The 22,232-nt window shown below is 34.3% G+C and overlaps 1 protein-coding gene across 2 annotated transcripts; it reads right to left on the bottom strand.

The window, feature by feature from the left end:
* Positions 1 to 856: 856 nt before the first annotated feature.
* On the bottom strand, positions 857 to 20,811 carry LOC106667539 (endoribonuclease Dicer). 2 transcript variants are annotated; one of them, XM_024227995.1, is made up of 29 exons: positions 20,665 to 20,811; positions 20,359 to 20,396; positions 18,919 to 19,101; positions 18,684 to 18,861; positions 18,498 to 18,623; positions 18,266 to 18,441; positions 17,950 to 18,175; positions 17,744 to 17,889; positions 17,500 to 17,698; positions 15,583 to 15,713; positions 15,270 to 15,510; positions 15,078 to 15,202; positions 14,869 to 15,016; positions 14,583 to 14,801; positions 10,937 to 11,110; positions 10,651 to 10,864; positions 6,795 to 6,961; positions 6,103 to 6,281; positions 5,813 to 6,036; positions 5,519 to 5,757; positions 5,412 to 5,456; positions 3,523 to 3,627; positions 3,243 to 3,452; positions 3,042 to 3,169; positions 2,808 to 2,982; positions 2,462 to 2,747; positions 1,548 to 1,768; positions 1,312 to 1,480; positions 857 to 1,243 (listed from the first exon to the last, which is right to left on the bottom strand). In XM_024227995.1, the coding sequence occupies exons 3-29, from the start codon at positions 19,080 to 19,082 to the stop codon at positions 990 to 992; spliced, it is 4,869 nt and encodes a 1,622-aa protein (XP_024083763.1). In that variant the 5' UTR covers positions 19,083 to 19,101; positions 20,359 to 20,396; positions 20,665 to 20,811; the 3' UTR covers positions 857 to 989. The 2 variants fall into 2 exon arrangements, with proteins under 2 accessions (XP_024083763.1, XP_014251027.1); XM_014395541.2 differs by having other exon boundaries at positions 17,500 to 17,674.
* Between the last annotated feature and the right edge of the window lie 1,421 nt (positions 20,812 to 22,232).

The following is a 22,232-nucleotide window of genomic DNA, read 5'->3' as shown; positions in this document are numbered from 1 at the left end:
TTATAATTTGCACAGACAGCCTCAGTGCAATCCAGAGCCTGCAAAACACATTTGCTAACATTAAGAATTATATTGTAGCTGACATAAAAAAGACTGTCAACAACCTTTCCACCTTAAAAAAAAATGTCTCCTTTGTGTGGATAAAAGGACATGCAGGCATCTATGGCAACGAAAAAGCCGACAAACTTGCAAAAAATGCCACACAATTACCCACCCCTAGAAACATAAGGATTCCTTACACAGACCTTTTTCAAATATTGGAAACAAGAATCCAAATAGAATGGCAAACTGAATACTCTACCTCGGATAAGGGAATGGCTTATAAAACATTATTTCCACTTGTGAAAACAATACCGTGGTTTAACAAACTAGACATGGCAAAAAGAGACATAACAACCATACATCGGTTGAGAACGAACCATGGCGTCTGCGCGGCGTATCTTCACAAGATCGGCATAAAACAAAACCTAAATTGTGACGCATGTGGAGTGGAGGAAGACCTTATGCACGTGGTATTTCGCTGCAGCCGGTATTTGTCAGCCAGAAGTGGTTTCTACCAGGATCTGGAGAGGGAAGGAGTAGAGCACCCGACTACGGAAAGCAGAAATCTATTAAAGAATCCCAGTGTCTATAATGTGATAATAAAATTTTTGAATGACGTGTCAGTGAGAATATAGTGTGAACTGTAAAATTGTACATTTTCTTTGTAGCATGGCTGTATAGTTTTTGATGCCAATTTAAAAAAAATAAATAAATAAAAACTATACCCTACGATACAAGGGGGTACAGCTATTTCAAACCACAATATACATTAGACGCACGAGATCTCTTAGGGGAGCTAAAAATACAAAAGATCTAAAAAGAAAAGAATAGAAAATACTTAAATTTAATATTTATGTGTGACATTTAATAGAATTTCTTTTAGAACAAATTTAAATTTTATATTAAAATATTATATATAAATATTTTGAAACGTAAATTTTTTTATACTAAGATTCGCTTGCGCTGTGGTAATAGCGTAATGCAACTTTAGCGGCTGCAAGTTTCGCTTGTGCCTTGTTTTTTCCAATGCCGTGGAAAATCTTAGATTCTCTGTCGCTGCTGGCTACGAAGAGAGGAATGAGTATGCCTTGAACGTTGCCAAACTCGATCTGTTCCGCCTTGCCAAACTTGGGAGTAGGGTTGGGAAACTTCTCATAAAGTACACGAATGTGGTTTTTCGGTACATTTTTGCTAAACTCCTCTATACAAAATTAAAAAAAAATAATAATAATAATATAAATTTTTTTTTAATTTTTTAATAAAACATACCAATTTCATTTTTCATAAGGTTATAAATAACCCTCCATGTGGTTTTCAAACACTTTCCACTGTCAAGGTAAACCGCGGCTATTAATGATTCTAAAATGTCTCCCAACACCTTTGGAACATCGACAATTTCAGCTACTTTTACATCGTTCTCTTCGATTAAAAACAATACCTGGAACGATTTTAAAAATATTTCTTTTTTTAGTTTAACATTAACCAAATTCGCTCTGGTTACTCACCTCCGCTCCGATCTTATGTCCCCTGTTTTCCTGGTGTTCTACGAAACGGTTGATTATTTCTGAAAGCTCGCAGGAAAGGAAGTTCATATGTAAGTGTATCCCCTGCCTTACGATGAGACAGGCGAAGGTGACGTTGTTGACAAGGGCAGACCGTAAATCGGTCAACTCACCGGGCGACAAGTTGCCGCACTTCTCATAAATATGGATAGTAATTAGGAAATCTGTCCAAAGGCAAAACAAAACATGTAATTTTGGATTTATAATATTTTCTCTTCATTGAAAAATAAATATGAAAACTAATAAATACAGTCAAACTTCCCCAAACATACACATCCAATAACTGGACACCCCTCATTTAATATATATAATTATATACAAATTTTATTTTCCTGGGCATTATTCTATTAGCTTTAGAAATAAAAATACTTTTAATTTTCTATCAAAGAAAAGGCCATAAGAAAGAGAAAATTATGGTATCATGTGTATGTTATTTTTTTAAATTAAATAAATTTTTTACTTCCGGGGGCTGCGGTAGCTGAGTGGTTAGCGTGAGAGACTCTCGGCTCATAGATCCCGCGGTCGTGGGTTCGATTCCCACCGTCGCCTCTGGCCTTTTTTTCACACTACCCTTCCCCCCCCCCAAAAAAAACGAATATGCATAATTAACATTGTCTTTGGCTAATATGCTCAGAACATAAAGCCATTAAAAACAAAACAAAAAATATATTAGGCCTCTTCTAATAAGTGGATAAAATCTCATTGCCGAGCGGTCGTACGTGAAGTTCAATTATATACACTTCATAGTCCCAAACTTTTTTATGCAATTTTCTTCATGTTAAAATCATTTTTTTTTTAACTCTAATCAAATTGAGACAATTTTAAAAAGAGAGACAGTTTTTTAATTGAGTAAATACCTAAAATAGCATCGCCTAAAAATTCGAGACGTTGATAACACTCAGTCACACTCTGCGTATACGAGGAATGTGTTAAGGCTTGAAGGAGGAAACTTCTATCTTTGAATTTATACTTTAATTTCTTTTCGAGCTTATCCGCCTCGATAATATACCGACTGATGTGTTCAATTTCGTTCACGTTCGCTGATGGCGCAGGATCAATGAGAATTTGTTTGATGTCGGATATCTCCAGGGCGAGTATGCCAAGCCAGTTGCACAATTTAAGCGCGCCGAGTATCCCGCAAGACTGTTGGGGAAAAAAATCAATTAGAAATCGTCCAACGGTTAGAAAATGTCCATGGCGTACTTTTAGATACACTCCGATTAATGCTTCGATACAGTCGGCAATCATTTTGTCAGATACTGCCTGTAAACCAAGCAAAGGAACACTCGAAGAAGCGCTGTCTTGATCTTTATTCTCTGTTATTATCTTATGGAAATTTTCTAACGTTTCATTGCTTAGAAGGCCTGTATCTCTTTCCCTGTTCAACACACAATAAAATTTCTAAAATTTCAAAATACTTTTCAGAAATTCACTTACTGTTCTGTTAATTCGATATGGTGAAGAACATTTGCTGAGATGTTATGTTTTTCTTTCATTAAGTTCTTTAAAACCCTTTCGAGTGTAAAACAGGGTACCTCCCAATCACTCGGTGAAAAATCGTACACCTGCAACATTTTTAAATGTTAAATATAAAACAGTAAAGGTTTAATTTAAAAAACTTTAATTAAAAAAACTCACCTTCATCAATGATCCAAGATTGATGTGATTCCCACAATAAAAGAGATTTCGATTTCCGACGATTTTCCCTTTGACCTGAGTCAATTTCCCCTCGTCTAATTTAAAGTAGGTGAAGAGTGAAAGTGAAACTATGAATTTTAAGAAAGAGTCTCCGAGCGTTTCAAGGCGTTCATAGTTTATTATATCGCAGCCTGATTTAGACGTCAATACCTAAATAAAACGAAAAGCCGTAAAATAGCACAATATAAAAAATAAGATGAGAAAAAATAAATAAACGCACTTGTAGGAGTTCAGATAACTGGGGGCCAATACTAAGATCATTCGACTCATTGAAAATGGAAATACTTGGTTCCTCTACAGAAAGCTCAGCTTCTACTTCTGGCTCCTAAAATTCAACAAGCCAAAGTTTTAAAAAATAGGTAAAGTTATTGAATAAACTATCCATTTTCACAATTAACATTTTATAAATCAAATGAAAAGTACTAATTAGTAATACTACTAAAAACATTTATTCAGCTGAAAAACAAACAATAGACCAAACTCGCTGATTTACTTTTTTTTTTTTTTTTTTAATTCAATTCATTTTTACTTTTATGTAGTTGAGGATTTTTTTACATGTGAACCCTTCTAGTACGGGACAAAATCCCATTCCATATTTTTGCCTGATTAATGGAAATTCAGCTATATACTCGAGATCATCATCAAATTTTGATGTGTGATTTTGAAAAACAGTTGTCCGAAAAACACACCAATTTGTTTTCATTTTAAGGAGAGCATACAACAACAAAAATAGCAGTAATTTTTCTGTTTAAATTTTTAATGTTGCAGTTGCTTCAGAAAATATGAAAATTATACAAATAGCAGATGACGTTTTTATTCTAATCGTAAGTCCTTAGAGGGCGGCGATGGAAACCATGAATTTGACGGTGTTAAACCTACTGGACTGGACATTCACCAATGGATGGAAAAATCAAAAATATGCTCTTTTACGAGATCAAGAAAATTTACTCTCCCTAATACTATGATCCTGGATCAAAAATCATTTCTACTGGTAGGTGAGGTAAAATTTCTTATTGCTACAATTGAGACTAAAGTAGAGAAATTTCATAATGCACTAAAATGTATGTCACTAGGACATACCAACCCTAAGACTAGCTTACTGAACTATAAAACAACTGTAAGATCTATTATTGACTTTGGATCAATTTTTTTATTGTCAAGTGTCTAGATCTAAACTAAAAAGACTGGACATACAACACAAATCTCCCAAAACATGGGATTTCTTAAAACCCCTGAAAATTTGCTTTTTTTTAAGACCATACCTTGATACAGTGTTTGTAAGTCTCTTATAATAGACACCTCAAGATCTGACGAATTACTGTTAATTATTACATGTTACTTGCAAATAGTAACGTTTAGATAATTCACCCCAGAAACAATCCTCTCAAACACATTTGGCACTTCCTGGTCACTTCAGAGAAGAGTGAAAAAGAGTAATAAAATAAATTATTCATCACTGTCATCACTGATGGTATAATTTGCCCCTGTTGAGTAAATTTCGTATGAGATTACCTTCGAAACCATTTTTTTTACTTATCCTACCCTTTTAACACAAAATTAAGATCAAACCATCAAACTTCTTTAATTACCAATCTTCATCAGTTGTAATTGTAGAAAACTTTAACCTGAAAAAAGGCTAAACACAGATAATTCTATGTCCCTGAAGCACAAAGTGACTTAAACAAATAAGAATAAATTAATAATATTGATAAATAATACAGATGAACTTCCCTAAAATTCCCAAATGAATGGTTTTAATAACCACGGGCATTCCTCATGATCGAACAATTTTATTTCCCCAGGGTTTTTTTTCTATTTACAAACTTTTTTTTTCTATTTACTAACTAACGAAAGACTTAAGCGTTACTTGTAGTGTTACATGTTTTGGGAAACTTTTTTTTTTTTTTTTTTTTTTTAAAGAAAAGGTTGAAGTTTAAATTTGAATACAATGCATTTTCTTACTTTCACATAATGAACCTAATAATTTTTCTATCTGTTGACCCTTCAAAAAATTTTATTTTTAAGAAATAATCTTTTAGGAAATCCTGTAAATCTGACATTTTCTAAGGTTTACGATAAATTTGAGTGTAATATTAAAATATCGCTTACCTTTAAATTATTAGAATTTATCAGTTGCATCTTGTTTTCACTATCCTGTAAAACAAAAATGACTTTATTTGTTATTATTAATTAATTGCCAAATATAAATCAATCACCTCGTATTGAATAGCCATATCGACGAATTTTTGATAATGAATAACAGATATTAAATCAATCTCAGATAAATGTTTTTCTATATTGCGAGGCTCATCTTCTTTTTTCCAAGGATAGTTGTGCATCGTAAGCAACTTCATTTTTGAAGTAAGTTCATCGCTGACTTCAATTGTACTTTGCAGGGAGTCGTCCTCTTCTCTGATAGCGAGCTGATCTACTTCTAAGGGAGCCCATGTAACATCTGTATATAAAAAAAAAATTAATTTTCAATTGAGCGAATGGCATACAATTTTTACCGTCTGGAAGTAAAATCGGCCCCAGCTGGATTTCAGCCGCTATTTTCTGCCTTAGCTCCTCTGAAATTAAAATATGCTGGATCCTATGAACGATGGACGGGATGAGAGTCGCCTTCAACATATACACAGAAGGAAAGTCCAACAATGTGCACAATTCAGGGACGAGGACCTCTTCTAACACTTTTTCCCCTTTACGCCTCTTTTTTGACGAGTTAGACTCACCTCTTGAAATGTTTCGAACGATATTAAATAAACAGTCGAAATTTTTATCCGAGGAAATTTTCAATTACCTTGGAATTATACAGTTCATTTTGGAAGATATAACACGGACCTCGATCAGAGGTTGTTCTAAATTTTCAATCGTCAGGTTATAACGGCTGTCAAAATACTGAGTGTAAGAATCATAGATTTCACTAGGAAAACTTGACTTTGGTGTTTTGTCTTCATAGACTTGAGTGACGATATATCTCTGAAATAATTAGATAGTAATTTGAAACGTTTCACAACTTAGTGGGAAAAAATATTAATTAAGCCTCAAAACCATGTTTCTGATCCTTGAAATTGAAAAAGTGAATTTCAATACACAAATTGAATAGAGTTGTAAACAATTAAAAACCAACAATATAAGCCAGCAAAGGTTCAGGACAAATAGTGGTGACCATACCATAAAAAGTATTCATTAAAAATCTTTAAATAAACCAGTGGCAAGAATCGCCATTTTTGCAAGTTAAGAAAAATAAAAATATACTGGAAAAAAAGAGAGAATTTTTTTTAACTTTTGAAGGAATCCGTGCACTGTGAGTTAATTGCAAAAGTGCGGTTCAAGCAAAAACTGCATCCACTGTATAGTCACGACATTCCACCTCTTCCTTGCCCACTTCTTCAAGGTAGAAATTTTAACTTTTTAACTTGAGTAGCGGTTAATCATTGAGTGTGAAGATTTATATATAAATATAATTTTTTTTTAATTAGAAGAACTTACAGTTGTGTAGCCTTTAGGCCTGTACCAAGGCACGACGACTTTGCCGAGGTAATCTTGCGTTGAGAACTTGAACCCTATTCGGTTCTCAGATGGAACAGGTTTGATTTCAGGGATTGATTTGTGCTGATGTATAGTGTCCCAGTCGATGTCCATTAAATCGTCAGGACCTTAAAATACAGGTTTATTTTTAGGATGTTTTAAATATTTTCTATCACTGCATTAGTAAACCAAAAAAAAAAAAATAAAATGGTCTCGTCCACAATCTCATACTGGTAATTAGCATGTTAAGCTCTACTTTTTGTATAACTAACAGGAATTACTTTTTTTTAATTTAAACTTTTGTACATAGTACTTATAGTTGTGGCATAATGTTTAACAGCATCAAACAGTTCTTGGATCCTTAAGCTCAGCAGCTCCCTCCATTAATTATTTAGAATTATTATTAATATTTAAATTATTTACACATGATTTAATCTAATTTAATTACAGTTTATCACAGTTATTTATAGTTAGTTAACATATCGGTGTGTCGCTTGCGCTTGAGGTAGGTGGTCCGGTATCCCTTGGATTTCTGTGTTTGGGTGGGACTGGAATTTGCTAAACATCTTCCGATAGCTGTCTCTCAGTGCACGGTCCACTAGAGGAATGTCCAGGTCTCGGTGCAGTGTGGTATTTCGCACATACCAGGGGGCTCCAGTTAAAATCCGTAAGGCCCTGTTTTGAAATGTCTGGATTCTCTTAATTTGGCTGTTCGACGCTGAGGCCCAAACACCAGAGCCATATAGCCATATGGGTCGAATGAGGGACATATATATTAGTCTTTTGTTGCTCAGACTGATAGTTGGGCTCTTAAGTATTGGTTTGAGGTCAATTAGTCTGCATCGTGATCTCTTTAGCACATCACTTATGTGTTGATGCCAAGTCAGCCTCCGGTCAAGAGTAACACCCAGATATTTTGTGTGTGTCGATTCACTGATATTCTTATTATTTAGTACCAGTTGTTCAGTGGTTTTTTTCAGATAAGTGAACTGGACTAATTTTGATTTATCTGGGTTTAGCTTGACTTTCCACTTGTCCGCCCATTCAGAAACTTGGTCAGTGACTTGTTGCAGGGTCTGCTGTACCTCTGCGCTGGTTTCTCCTGTGCTCAATATAGCCACATCATCAGCAAAAAGTGCTGTCTTGACTGTTCCTGGGATTTGGGATGAGAGATCACTCACGCTCATCAAATAGAGGAGAGGCCCCACAATGCTGCCTTGTGGGACACCAGAAAATATGGGCTTTGGGTCAGAGATGCCATACTGTACTTTGACACAGTAAGTTCTTTCCGACAGATAGGAAAGGATAAGTCGGTAGTAGGTGTCCAGTAGGCTATCTTTTATTTTTGCTAATAGTCCTATATGCCATACTCTGTCGAAAGCTTTCTCTGTATCAAGAAACAACCCCAGCGTGACTTTTTTATGTTCGAAGGCATCAAGGATGTTGTCAATTACCCTCTGGAGCTGTTGAGGGCAGGAGTGTCCTTCTCAGAAACCAAATTGATGATCTGGGATCAGTGGCTTCAGGTATTTTATGAGGGTCGGGAGAATTAGCCGTTCAAAAGTTTTAGCCACAATGCTAAGTAAACTTACTGGCCGATAATTTTCCGGATTTGATTTGTCCTTTTGTGGCTTGGGGATCATCACTATGTGGGCAAGCTTCCACTTGGAGGGAAAATAAGTGGTCCTGAGGATGGCATTAAATATTTGGAATACTTTGACTTTATTTTATGCTTTATGTCCAACCTGTTATCCAAGGGATCAGGCAAGGGGCAAGGGATCAGATTTATTGGGTAGTCTGGAAAATAATGCAGGTTCATGGCACCTGGAACACTGATGTTCGTGCGTATTCTAGGTAAAAAATAAAACCAATTAAATAAATGATTTTAAACAGTTTTTATTAATTAAAATACCCACCATCACTTTTAATTTTTCCCAATGTGATGGCAAATTCTCTATATCCTCTGGATGGAATTTTGAGTCTTTTTTTTATGGCTTTATGTTCTGTGCATATTAGCCAATGACAATGTTATTATGCGTATTCGCTTTTTTTTTTGGGAAAGGGTAGCGTGAAAAAAAGGCCAGAGGCGACAGTGGGAATTGAACCCACGACCGCGGGGTCTACGAGCCGAGAGTCTTTCACGCTAACCACTTGGCTACCACGGCCCCCGGTCTTTATTATTAACAAATTTTGTAAATGCATTTTCTAATAACTTTTGATCAATAAATTTTTTGTGTTGTCAAACATTTTCCAGGTATCTGAAAAAATGCTAGTCGGTAGGCGAGAGGTCTGGAGATGCGTGAGACATGGTGCCATGAGTTGTCATGTAACAGAATCGGCCTTTTCCGATCGACCATTTCAATAATGCCAATTTCTGGTACATTGGTTCAATTTGAGAGAAATACATTTTGACATTGATTGTTTCGCGAGGATTCAAGAAGCCCAAATTGTAAATCAACCCGAATGAAGCACACCAAAGAGCCGCCATCATTTTTTTTATGATTTGGGGACTTTGGAAAATGTGGTTCTGCCACTTCCACTTGTCGAGCCACTTCCAAATGTCTATTATTATCAAATAACACTTCTCATCACAAGTAACAATTATATCCAGTCTGTTCGGCAAAGTTTTGTGCAAAATTCATAACGATTATTTTGCCGGTTGTTTAATGCATGAGGAACCCAATTTTCGAGCTTTTTTTCACCTTTCCAATTTCCTTAAGGTGGTTTGCTAACTGAAAGATTCTCTGCGAGTTGAACAGTTCTGGGACACAGAATATCATCTTCTAGGCAAGAAATCCTTCCACGATTTTGTCTTCAAACTTACTCTCCGTCTCAAAAATTTTTAAACCATATCTGAATGGTGCTCACACTGCCATCACCCTAGATTTCATTAATATTTCTGGCCATTTGGGCACCGTCCTGTCTGAGTTTAAACTCGCAAAATGAAATGAAAAAAAAAAAGTGTTGACATCTTGGTAAAGAATGAATTATTCTTAAGTAATGAAATGCTACTGAGGTAAACAAAAATTTTTGTTTGGAAGAGGATTAAAAAGTGTTAACATTCGTACATTAATGAAAGAATAAGCCATCAAACATAAACAGTTTATTTTATAGAGGGGTAATTGAAAGAAAACATAAAAACCTGCATTATTTTCGAAATAACCCAATACAATTGAACTTTCCCAAATGGACACTTCTAACAATCGGACAATAATATTCCCTGGCATTATTCCATTCTCTTTACTTAGAAAAAAAAAACCTTCTAATAATCAGGCATTTTAAGTAACGGATACAGACATTTATAGATTTTTCAATAAAATTCAGTTTTTCCCTTTCCTTTTTCCCTTCCTGTTATAAATGACTAGCGAGGAAATCCACATATCAACCTTCCTTGTAGATACACAAATTGCGGGTGAAATCAGGAGCCACAATAATCAGAATTTTTTTTTCTTAATGAATTAACAGTGTAGCCAGTGTACAGGGACTCATTCTGCTCATAACTTTCCATTTTATTAGTGAAGCTTGGGTATTTTAATTTAAATTTGATTCTCATGACACCTCCCACCAGCAGAGCTGTTTTAAAGAAATTTAAATTATTTAAGTTAAAACCAAACATCTAATAAGCAGACAAAATCCCATTCCTGAGTGGTGTACTGTTATGAGACGTTTTCAACAAATCAAGTATATAATTATTATCATTTTTATTTATTTAAATGGCATGGGTAATGAACTCAGCCACAGTGATCTCCTCTTAATAACACGTTGAATAATAAAGTAATAATTATTTTAGACTTGAAAATTAAAACATAAACCTTACCTGGAACCATTGGTATGATGAAGAAGGAATTTTCATAATTTTCAAAATCCTTAACGACGAACGGCTTGACTAAGGCAACAACATTGGTAAAGAGAAGACAATGAAAATGGAAAAGATCATCGATTTGCTTTTGCGTCAGTCGTATTTTCCTCTCGTTCACTTTAACGTTGACTTTAATCTTACCTACGTTCATAAACAGGTCAAATCTGCACAACTTCATAAATAAAAGGTTAAATTTTATTTAAACGCATTTCCTTTCACTTAAATAATAACAATAAATAATTACTTTGGGCCATTTTTTTGTACAGATGATTGCAAATTGATTATTTTTCTTGAGAATTTCGTGGAACACTCTCTCCCTCGGCACATTCGGGCATTCATAATCAGGACTGATTTCGAACAAGTGTATGTAAAGATCGGTGTCCACCATTGGCTTACACTCACACATCCATGAAGGAAACTTAAACAAAAAAAAGCATAAATATTAAACTAAAAGTTTTGAATTGTGAAATTTTAAATAATAAAATAGTATAGTTTAAAAAAACATGAGTATTCAAAAAATTCAAATTGTGGTCTAAATGGGATCAGCAAGTAGAGACAGACCAATGATTCAAGCTAGAAATTCCTATGGGACTTAAAATAATATTTTTATATTATTTTCTACTTACTTTTATCATTCATAAAATTTTATAACATAGGCAGAAGCTGATCTTGAGTTAACGTTAAAGTTAAAAGGAGTCGGCCTTTTTATAAATACCTTGCGCACATCAGCCAATATTGGGTTATTGTAAAAGACAAATATTAAGGAATCCCATGTTTATCTTTCAGGCCTTGGCTTTTTCTCTCCTGGAAATAGGAATTAGCCTACATTGCAAACCATTAGAGGAAAAATTAAGTGTTCAGCAAGCAGTCCAACTAGCACTCCGTTAGTGTCTAAACACATATCTGTTAGTTTAGACTTTTTTTTTTTGCATGCAAAGAGTGCTGGGATAAATTCCCATTGAACCGAGGACTTATATTTAACACATTGTCTGATAGATGTAGGTTTTTGGGAATTTACTACACCACAAAAGGGTTCATGACCTTCTGGTCAATTTATCAGCCTCCTCGTTATCCTTCTGTACTTTGTGCACTAGTACCCAAACAAAAGCAATTTTATTGTTTAGTTATTTTAGATTGTCCAATATATTAGGAGATTAGTTAAGAAAGCCAAAACATTGTACATACTCGAAAGATTTTAAAATGTATATCTCATACACATCAGGGAAAAATCGAATTTTCAGTTAAAGTGAATGTTTTACAAGAGCATTTTTTCTTCAAAACTAATTCTTCCGTCCAGGTTTTCAGGCCGATCCTACAAAAACAAAAAATTAACAGTCAAACCGACTAGGGTTTGTCAGTAAATTGGTAGGGTAATATGGGAAGTTCTATATGAGCTCAACTCAAAATCTGGACAGAATTTCATTATCCAATTGTGGCAGCATAAAGGAGATTAATTAGTGCAATACCATATAAAGGATAGTGTACACTCGTAGACCTAATCTGTCTGTCTATAGACAAATCGTCGATTTTGTCTATACAGGGTGAATTGCTACTCGTGCTACAAACTTCTCCAGTAGATTCTTCACCCTAAAATGAACAAAAAAGTTCATATTGTCCATGGTCCGATTCTCAACCATTTCAGAGTAATTTCGCTTTTTATCGATTTTGAAAGATATCACGTCCTGGCGTCGGAAAATCGTGATATCTTTTAATCTAAACATTTCTCTTAAAATCTATAAGCACCGTTGAAATCCCCGTTAATTTTTAGAGAGAATCAAAATCATAATTCCATTGAAATTTTTTAATTTAATTTAATGCCCATTTAGTATGTAATGCTTAAGAAGTTTACAAACAGCTAGAAGGTCAAGGAAGAAAGACCCAAACGTTTTGCCACCTTCATCTTCTTATTGAAAAATTAACGGGGATTTCAACGGTGCTTATAGATTTTAAGAGAAATGTTTAGATTAAAAGATATCACGATTTTCCGACGCCAGGACGTGATATCTTTCAAAATCGATAAAAAGCGAAATTACTCTGAAATGGTTGAGAATCGGACCATGGTCAATATGAACTTTTTTGTTCATTTTAGGGTCAAGAATCTACTGGTGAAGTTTGTAGCACGAGTAGCAAGTCACTCTCAAACATTAGCAATCCTTGAACCACCATTTTTTCTCTTTTTGTCATCAACATCTTGGTCTCACAACCACTAAATAAGAAAATGACGAGTGCGTTGGAAGCGTTATTAAATCAGGTAGTTTTCCTCAAATTTGCTGCCTTCTGAGACTAAAATTAGAAACTCTGGATTACTTTATACACTTTCCGATTTACACAATTTTCCACTCTTTTTGTAGTTCTGGCTGAAATAAAACACAAAAAATTAGCCCAAACATTTTGCCACCGTCATCTTCTTATTGAAAAATTAACGGGAATTTCAACGGTGCTATTAGATTTTCAGAGAAATGTTTAGATTAAAAGATATCACGATTTTCCGACGCCAGGACGTGATATCTTTCAAAATCGATAAAAAGCGAAATTACTCTGAAATGGTTGAGAATCGGACCATGGACAATATGAACTTTTTTGTTCATTTTAGGGTGAAGAATCTACTGGAGAAGTTTGTAGCACGAGTAGCAATTCACCCTGTATACTATTGTAGAACAAATCCAATATGATCTATAACTTTTGTCCCACACAGTCCTAAAATTTGGATTGACTCTTCCGGAAAAATTAAAATTAGAAGATAGTACAGGTTTCAGAAATTTCACCCAGCTAACCACCATGGATTTTGAAAATTGGCTACTTATGGTTGCAAATAAAATACGCAAGCAAGAAACAAGAACAACTTATCAGAACAACTATTCCAACCATTCAACAAAATGTTGTGCAACATGTTTCAAGTTGTCCATCCACTATCTACAGGTAGTTGCACAACAAGCGATTTGTTCCAGATTTGTCTACAGACAATCGCAAAACTTTGTCTATAGACATGAGTTGTGCAATTTTATCTGTGTGTACTAGCCTTAACAATTTACGTGCACAAAGAATGGCAGGACAGAGCGGCATGGCTGATTTTGGTCTTTTGTTGACTAGCTTAGATGGTGATAACAATTTCTCTTCTACTTCCCAAAGGAAAAATAAAGCCTTGGAACTTGAGACTTGTTGTTGCACACCCCAAGACATCATCATCTTCTAGGATGTTTAGTGGCATTTCTTTTTTACAATTTCACTGGCACAGTTTATATTTTTACATTTGCATTAAATTTTGTTTCAATGCTGTTTTTTTACTTTAAAAAAAAAAATCCCTGACAAACCCTTCTTGTCAACCACACAACCCCTGCATGCCGCTATAATCAACACATCAAGAACTCTACCAGACCAGAGTTGAAAAAAAAAATACTTTTGGGTATTTTGAAGGTAATTCTATTTAATTCCGAGCTATGTTTACAGAAATGGTGAATAGACCCAACAAAGATCATCTACCAAATTCATCCTATTGAGATCTGGCCTTTCACCTTCAGTTTTCCACACAATGGCCCACTTTTTTATGGTGATATTGGGACCACAGATTCTTTGAAAGTGTACGAGAAGACCAAGGAGGGAAGTGACAATCTCATAGAAATATACACACAAATCGAGCAATGCCGAGCGAAATTGCAAACTTTCTCATAATTCAAAAGAAGGAAAAATACTCCCATTTTACACAATGGAAAGAAAAGATGCAAACATTTTCAATCAAAATTCAAGCGAATTGAACCACTGGCCTCAAGACATCAATACAAATATCAAGACAATTAAATTCAATGTCATGTGAATTTTTTTCCCCAAATATTCCAGTAAACTTGGTTTATGCTTATCACATCCCCACCAATATAATATTTTGTTTTATTTACACGTTGCGTGTAGATTCGTTTGCATTTGTTAGACCCAGATCTGTACTGTTCGGCATTCTCTTCAATCCACCGTGGAAATAATCTTTCATCATTCAATAGCTCCGTTTTCGAACCGTATGGTAGTAGATTTTGGTTCAGCTCACCAAGCTCGTAAAGACGTTTGCAGACCTTCACTGCAACGTCTCGCTTTGCATTCACTTTCGTTCTGAAAGGACCACTCTGTTTACAAAAAAAAAAAAATATATATATAATAAAAGTTATATGTATAATCAAACTGAATAATAACCTCCATGACTTCCTTGATCGGAGAGTTAATCGGAAGTTTAACTGAAACAATAAACATATTGGATTCATTTTCCTTGGAGTAATACTGTTTGCACCACCAGGAGGCTGTCAAAAGTGAAAACTTATCTTGAGGCAGAAGGTGGCAGTACCTAACAATGTCTTCTTTTTAAATTGAAAGTCCCAAATTTATAAAATATCGACAGTCGTTACCTGTTCACCAATGAAATGGCTGAAAAAGCTGTTACTTTAGAGCCAGTGGGTCCAAAAGGCTCAAATGATTCTATGTTCTCTACTTCCAAATCGTCAATGCTTATATTATTTTTAAATCCAAGTATCTACAACAAAATATGCTAAACCATGAAAATATAACACAACAGAGGTATAAAAAAGTTCATAGCATACAGTAAATATAGTATTTTCTATTATTTTAAATTGTGGATACATTTTGATAAACCTATTGTCATCATTTTCGACTAAAAGAATGTATTCACTTTTGCAATGTCTCGCCCTTCCTTTCGACTGAATATAAGATCTGTAAGTTTTAGGCACATCAAACTTAATGACTTTATTACACAAAGGGATATCAATGCCCTCTTCAATGACATCAGATGCAAAAAGGACATTTGTTATGTGCGAACTGAACCTAAAATTTCCAAAATTACATTATTGTTATTAAGCTCTATATATACAAAATATAAATTAACAAACATGCAACCTTTTCAGTGTTTCTAAATTGCTTTTCTTTTCTAGTAGCAACTCTCTTGTGTTGTTTAAAGGAGTGGAATTGAAACCAACAATAAAATCTGATTTGATATTTTTAAAATTTTCGTTGTACTTCTGCAAATCCTGCAAATGAGTAAAAGAAACTAAAAAATTCATTACTTTCAACTTAATAAAAAAATGTTGGCAAGAGTTTATACTTGATAAAACAAACACACAAAAAATATACAAAAATGTAAAAAAGTGGTTAGAACAAAACAAACTTGATAAATATGTGAAAACTCACCCAATAGGATAGCTAACCATTTTTTTTTTTACCCCTCCCCCAACACTAATATGTAGGGCATCACATCGCCAACTATGGTCGAGTATAGTCGATGGAAAATATTATCGGTCATACCAGTAAGGTAGTGGAACTTAGCAACAGATCAAGGCTGTGTGGAAAGGAATTTTTTGTAATTGGTTTTGCTGGATGCTTGATCTTTCTCAAGGCCTTTTACAGTGTTTGGCACTCGAGTCCCTTGCGCTGACATCCATCCTACCCAGCACGTACCTTCCTAAAATCATACATGTGTAAGCAGCGAAATGGCCAAACCATCTCTCTATATTCACTTGCTTTTCTCTAAGTGATGAGACAGTAGTCTGCGTAAGCGCCTTGCTACTTATTTTTGTGTATGGGAAGGTAAGATTCTAAAATTCAATAAACCAGGTATTTCCTTAAACATATATTTTGACACAATTCCGACTGTTGAAGACAACCACAACAAAATCTTAATTACTCTAACAAGTCAGCCACAACACTAAATCTGGGATGAGTCTATTAACAAACGGACTTACTCTAAATGACGCTAGTCATGATCAGCGTCCTCAGCATCTTTAATACCTTTCCGGTTTCTCGACCGTCAACCTGATCCGATGAGTAGCAACGGCTGGTCCTCTCCGGTTCTCGCTCTGGCTGGCTAAGTCCCCTTGGTGAGTCCCAGACGGAGTGTGGATGCTTCTCTTCCAGTTAGACTCACTGGTTTTGAGCCCTTGGTCTAGACTGACTTTTGATTTCCAAATCATCCCTTTTTTTACCAGTTTCTATACCGGAGTAGGGGAGGAAAGGAAAATCAAATCTGGGAGGGGGGAGTTCCCATGCCACAGGTGGACCAGCGAAGATGGGTGTTACAACCCCAATTTACAATTTATTTGATCAGTTGTCCAACTATGGCAACATCTTGTTTCCAAGGTTCGTAGGAAATATTCCGTGGCTCTGCAACACCCTTCAACATACTTATTTTTTATTTTTTTATTTTATTTTTTATTTTATTTTTTTTATTTATTTATTTTTTTTTAGCATTTTTGGGAAAACCTGAGACATGACATTTTTTTGTCTAGTTTCTCATTAGATACGTGCTGGGGTAGGATAAACTTCAGCTTCTGAGACGCAAAGCAAGTTAAAGATTTAAGTAAGGAAAAACCCCAATTTCTTGGTAGATAGAAAAGGATTTGATAAATTTGATAATCAAATAAATCCAGGACTCTTTTTGAGTGAAAGATGACTGTTTAATAAAAGAAGATGAAAAGGCTTTTAGAAAGAGAAAAAGAAGTTCAAATCTTGTCCGGGGGTCCGCGGAGCCAAGTGGTTAATGTGAAAGGCTCTTGGCTCGTGAAGCCCATAGAATTTCCACCATTGCCCCTGGCCTTTTTTTCACACTCCCGTTTCCCCCTAAAAGTATAAAGCATCAAGCATCATTTCTCTTTCTAATAAGAAAAAAAGTCCTGTTTGATTTCATTCGTTTGTAAAGTATTATGGATTATGGGCAGAGATTTTGATTATTTAACAATGATTAATTTATATTCAGCTGTGACATAAATTGATTATCACACATTTTGCTATATCGCTTACTATATTGGGAGCTATACTTACTTCAAAAATATAGAACAAAAGTTGAGCCGTAATTCTTTTTTCGACAAATACGATTGTGCATTCTTCCTTTCTGATAGACTGCATAATTTTGAAAAGCTGCGTCATTTTGTCTGAACAAAACATAAGAGGTTGCGAATCCTGGTGGTATTCATTTAACAGGGTTGCAATTTTTTTCCTAATTTGATATTTACATCCATCACTTTATAGTTTTATTAGCATTGTTAGTATTTATAATAAAAATCACCTGAATAGGTGGAGTTGAGTATTTGTCGCTTTGATGATGGCCACCAATATCTCATCTATTTTAGAAAGTGCGATCCTCTCTAAACGAACGATTACAATAAGGGCCGCTTTACTTGCAGCGTATAAACCGAGAGTCTCATACGCCTCCTGTAATTGTACTTTTTCAATTTAGTTTTATTATTCTTTTAACATGTATTACATGCTCACACTAATATTGGCCAGCAACAGGCATATTTTCTTCTCCCATTTGGGTTTATTCTTCAGCTCTTGTCCTCCATCATATGTACCAATTGAGACAGGATCCGAGTTGAAATAAGCGGCACGTAAATGGCTTGCGATATACTTTATCAAATTACTTATTTCTTCAGACCATTTTCTCTCCGGTATAAAATTGCTGTACTTCACTACATACTCAATAGGATTTGCTGAAAATCTTTTCAAGACAATTATTTCATAAGACACAGTACAATTTTTTTTATTTATTATTTACTTAATTATTATTAGCGCTTTGCCAAAAACTTACTTTTCAACCATTTTCTTATTTTCAGAAGTTATAATTTTCGAGCACAACAATTCTTCTAACTGTAAAATTTGTTGATCTAAATTATTTCCCTTGCAATTGGCGTTAAGAAGAGTTGCTGTGAGGCCCAAAATAAGGGGCTGCTCATCATCTGCACACTGTTTATACTGGGACATAATCTAAAAATAAAAGGCTTTTGTAACATTAATCACAACTTTTAAATTTAATAACTTACCTGAGACATGCAGTGGTTGTTTGTAGCATGATGACATTCATCCAAAATAAGAACAGCGACTGAACTGAATTTGATATAACCGTGGAGAATTAAATCAAGAAATATTTGAGCTGTCATCACTAAAACCTATAAAATTATTCGTTTTAAAACGGTAACGACTAAATAGAAAAAATTCTTCGCCTGTACTTGATGACGGTCCAATTGGTCTTCCCATGTCTGCTGGTTCCAATAGTCAACATTCATATCACCTGAGTATTCTCCAACAACGAAAGACACGTGTTTCCTAATTGCCGATGCCTGTTGATTCACCAACGGGATAGTATTAACTAAAAAAAATATCCTTTGCCCGCCTTCCGTGTATTTTCTAAACACAACATCAGATCACAAACTATCCTTTCTCTAAAAGAAGAGAATTTCTTACTTTTCAACTTTTTCCCCTTTGTATTTTATCAGCATTGCTGCTATGAATGTCTTTCCAGACCCAGTGGGCATGTACACGATCGTGTTCTCTTTAAGGGCCTTCTCCAATATCTCCACTTGGTACTCTCGAGGCTCAAAATCAAGCCCTACCTCTTCTGTTACCATCTTGATCGCTTAAGAGGATCTATCATAAATATAAAAAACAATAATAACTGTTGTAGTTTTTAGAAATGATAAATGGTGGAGTGAGTATGTTGTTTAATCTTTTTAACCCCAACCCTAACCGTTGTAGTTTTTGATAAGTTAAAATTTAAAATTTAAGGAATAAACATATCAACAATTGAATATTGTATATCATTTAAACATCCAAGGAGTTAGCTAATTTTATCAATATTTTAAAGAAAAATATCTCATTAATTTATGTTAAGGTGTTTATTGTCAATTTAAATTCACAAGTCATTAAGCAAGAAAGTTCCTGGAAATGACATAACTGCTGAAATCGTTTGATTCCTCCATAATAAAGCAATCCTTCTTCCTTAATGTACCTTTAACACACCTTTATATATTACACAAAGCGGGCGACCAGGACCCGAGGGGTTAAAAGCCTGAGTAGGCCCGTACCCCATCCCTAAAAGGTCCGAGACCTGTTCGGCTCACGAGTCCTGCATAAACCTTTTGGACCTATTTACAAACCCCAAGATTGTGGACATTTTATCCTGGAGAGTGTTTTAGTTATGTCCTCTCCTTCAAAAGTATCAAATCTTTCCCTAGCATACCTATCGCATTCTGCGAGGTAGTGTCGAGCCGTTTCTTCCTTTGTTTTGCAAAAGCGGCAAAAAGGGTCTGGTAGAGTACCCATTATGAAGAGATGTCTTCTCAAGTGGCAATGGCCCGTTAGGATACCTATCAGCCTCCTAATTCCCCTCCTAGAGTGAGAGAACAACCATTTCGTTTCTTTAGGTTTGATTTCCTTCAGAAACTCTTTCGATTGCCTGCATCCGGGGGACATATTCCATTCTTTAAGGAATTGTTTCATACCCCAGCAACTTAAACTCTCTTTCGCTGTGCTTAAAGAATGGGGTAATACCGGTTGTGGCCCGACAAACGCAGTATTCGATCCTTCCTTGTCCAGGCTGTCCGCCTCTTCATTGCCATAGTGCCCCTTATGAGCAGGTATCCATATGAGGGTTACCCTATTCTCATACCTGGTGATAGTCTTATTAATGAGTTCAACGGTTTCCTCTACCAGCCTAGATTTGCTGGACATGCTACGTGTTAGAATGTACGAATGGGACTCAATTGGCACTTCTTTGAAATAGAATACTAGAAGGACTTATTTGTGGTTTTTATTAAAAAAAAAAATATTGATTAGGATTGAGTCAAACTAAATTTAAAGGAGAGAACGAACAGTAATATTTAATATCCAGGATTTTAGATTCACCTTATCTTTTGTAGAGAGCTCTGTTCAACATGCACCTCCTGCAAAGATACAAGATTTTATTTTTATTTTAATACTTGAATGAATATTTTATATGGTTGACATAAAAAAAATTCCAGAGGTGTAAATTCAGGTAAAAAATACATAAAAATAAGTTAACAATGACGATTTAAAAACACCATACAACTAGGCTTTATTGACTGTCCTATACTTCAACAAAAGTGTTTTTTGTTTGTTTTTTAATAAATCAAGATCAAAAAGAAATAGTTTTAAAAAATGTTAATAAAATAATATGAGAAAAACAGAAACCTGAATGCTTTAGTTGACATGATATAACATATTCTCCATTTTTTCATGTAATTGTGCAACTGTTCTTGAATTTGCTGATGCCTGATTCCAAGAACTGCATAACAGGAATGATTGCATTTCCACATGACGTAAGTTTCTGTTATCGTTTATCAATCGACTGCTCGGCGAAATTTCCCTTGTGGAGTTTGAAAAAATTCCCCCTCAAAAAAAAAAAGACGCATTCTTATATTAGAAAAGGCAAAAGGACACTAGAAATCCAAGTGGGAAAATATTGATTAGCTTTGATCATAGCCAATTGTTTTCCAGTTGGACTAGAGCACATCAAATTTAGGATAACATAATGTTTAGTTCTAACATTTGTCGACACTTTAATTTTAAATGTGCTAATTACTGAACTTTGAAGAATAAAGATATCATAACTTTTGACAATGGTATCTGCCAGCAATTTAAATTTAAAATGCTAATTTATAAAATTTATGGGGACATAAAATTTATGTTTATGTATGTCCTAATGTTTAACTATGGTAAATAGTTTACATTTTAATAGACAAAGTTAATTTTCAACATTTAGGGACATAAAAGTATCCTTTTTTTTTAACTTTAGCAGAGTTTAATTTGAAATAAAAACGATAATTTGAAAGCAAAAATGGCTAATTTGAAATAAAAAACGATAATTTGAAGTTATAAATATTGTTAATTCCAAATAAAGCATAACATGAAGTTAACAAGCGTTAATTTGAAATAAAAAATGGTAATTTGAACTAAAAAATGGTTAATTTTAAACTAAAAAAAATAATTTGAAGTTGAAAATGGTTAATCTGAAATTTAAAAAAAATAATTGGAAGTTTCTCAAAGGTGTTTGAAATAAAAAAAGGATAATTGTAAAAAGGTTAATTGGGAATTTAAAATGTTAATTTGAGGTCAAAAAGGATTAATCAGACATTAGAAGAGCTTAGTTTGAAATAAAAAGGGGTAATTTGAAGTTAAAAATGATTAATTTGAAATATTAAAAAAAGTTAATTTGAGGGGAAAAAGGGTTATTTAGAAGCTAAACAGGGTTAATATGAAAAGTTCATTCAAATCGTTAAATGAATTTTCCATTTTTTTTTTTTTTTTTTTTTGCATCAACCCTCAGGGTATCGGTGTTTTTGAAAAAAGCCCATTTGTAAGTATGACCTTACAGGACCTTTACTTTACAGTGATGAGCGCCGTGTCAAAGACTAAACCTTGCGGCCACCGATGGCCATTAATTTGGAGAATAATGATTTCATAATATTTGACTATGATTTCTGGCAGAAATTTAAATTTGAAGCGACTAGCTGATTATTGAAGTTCGGAGTATAAAAATGTAATGTTTATCTCTTTCCTAATGTTTAACTATGGTAAATAATTTATATTTTAATGGACAAAGTTAATTATTAACATTTAGATACTAAAAAGATCCAAATGTTAACATTTGAAAATACTGTTATTGACAAAATTTGGAGAATTATGATTTCATAATATTTGTCTATGATTTCTGTCAGAAATTTAAATTTGAAGCGACTAGCTGATTATTGAAGTTTGGG

The sequence above is a fragment of the Cimex lectularius genome, unplaced genomic scaffold (genome assembly GCF_000648675.2).
Source record: "Cimex lectularius strain Harlan isolate CLEC.00 unplaced genomic scaffold, Clec_2.1 scaffold74, whole genome shotgun sequence".
Classification (NCBI taxonomy): Eukaryota; Metazoa; Arthropoda; class Insecta; order Hemiptera; family Cimicidae; genus Cimex; species Cimex lectularius.
This window is presented reverse-complemented; position numbering and strand designations above follow the sequence as displayed.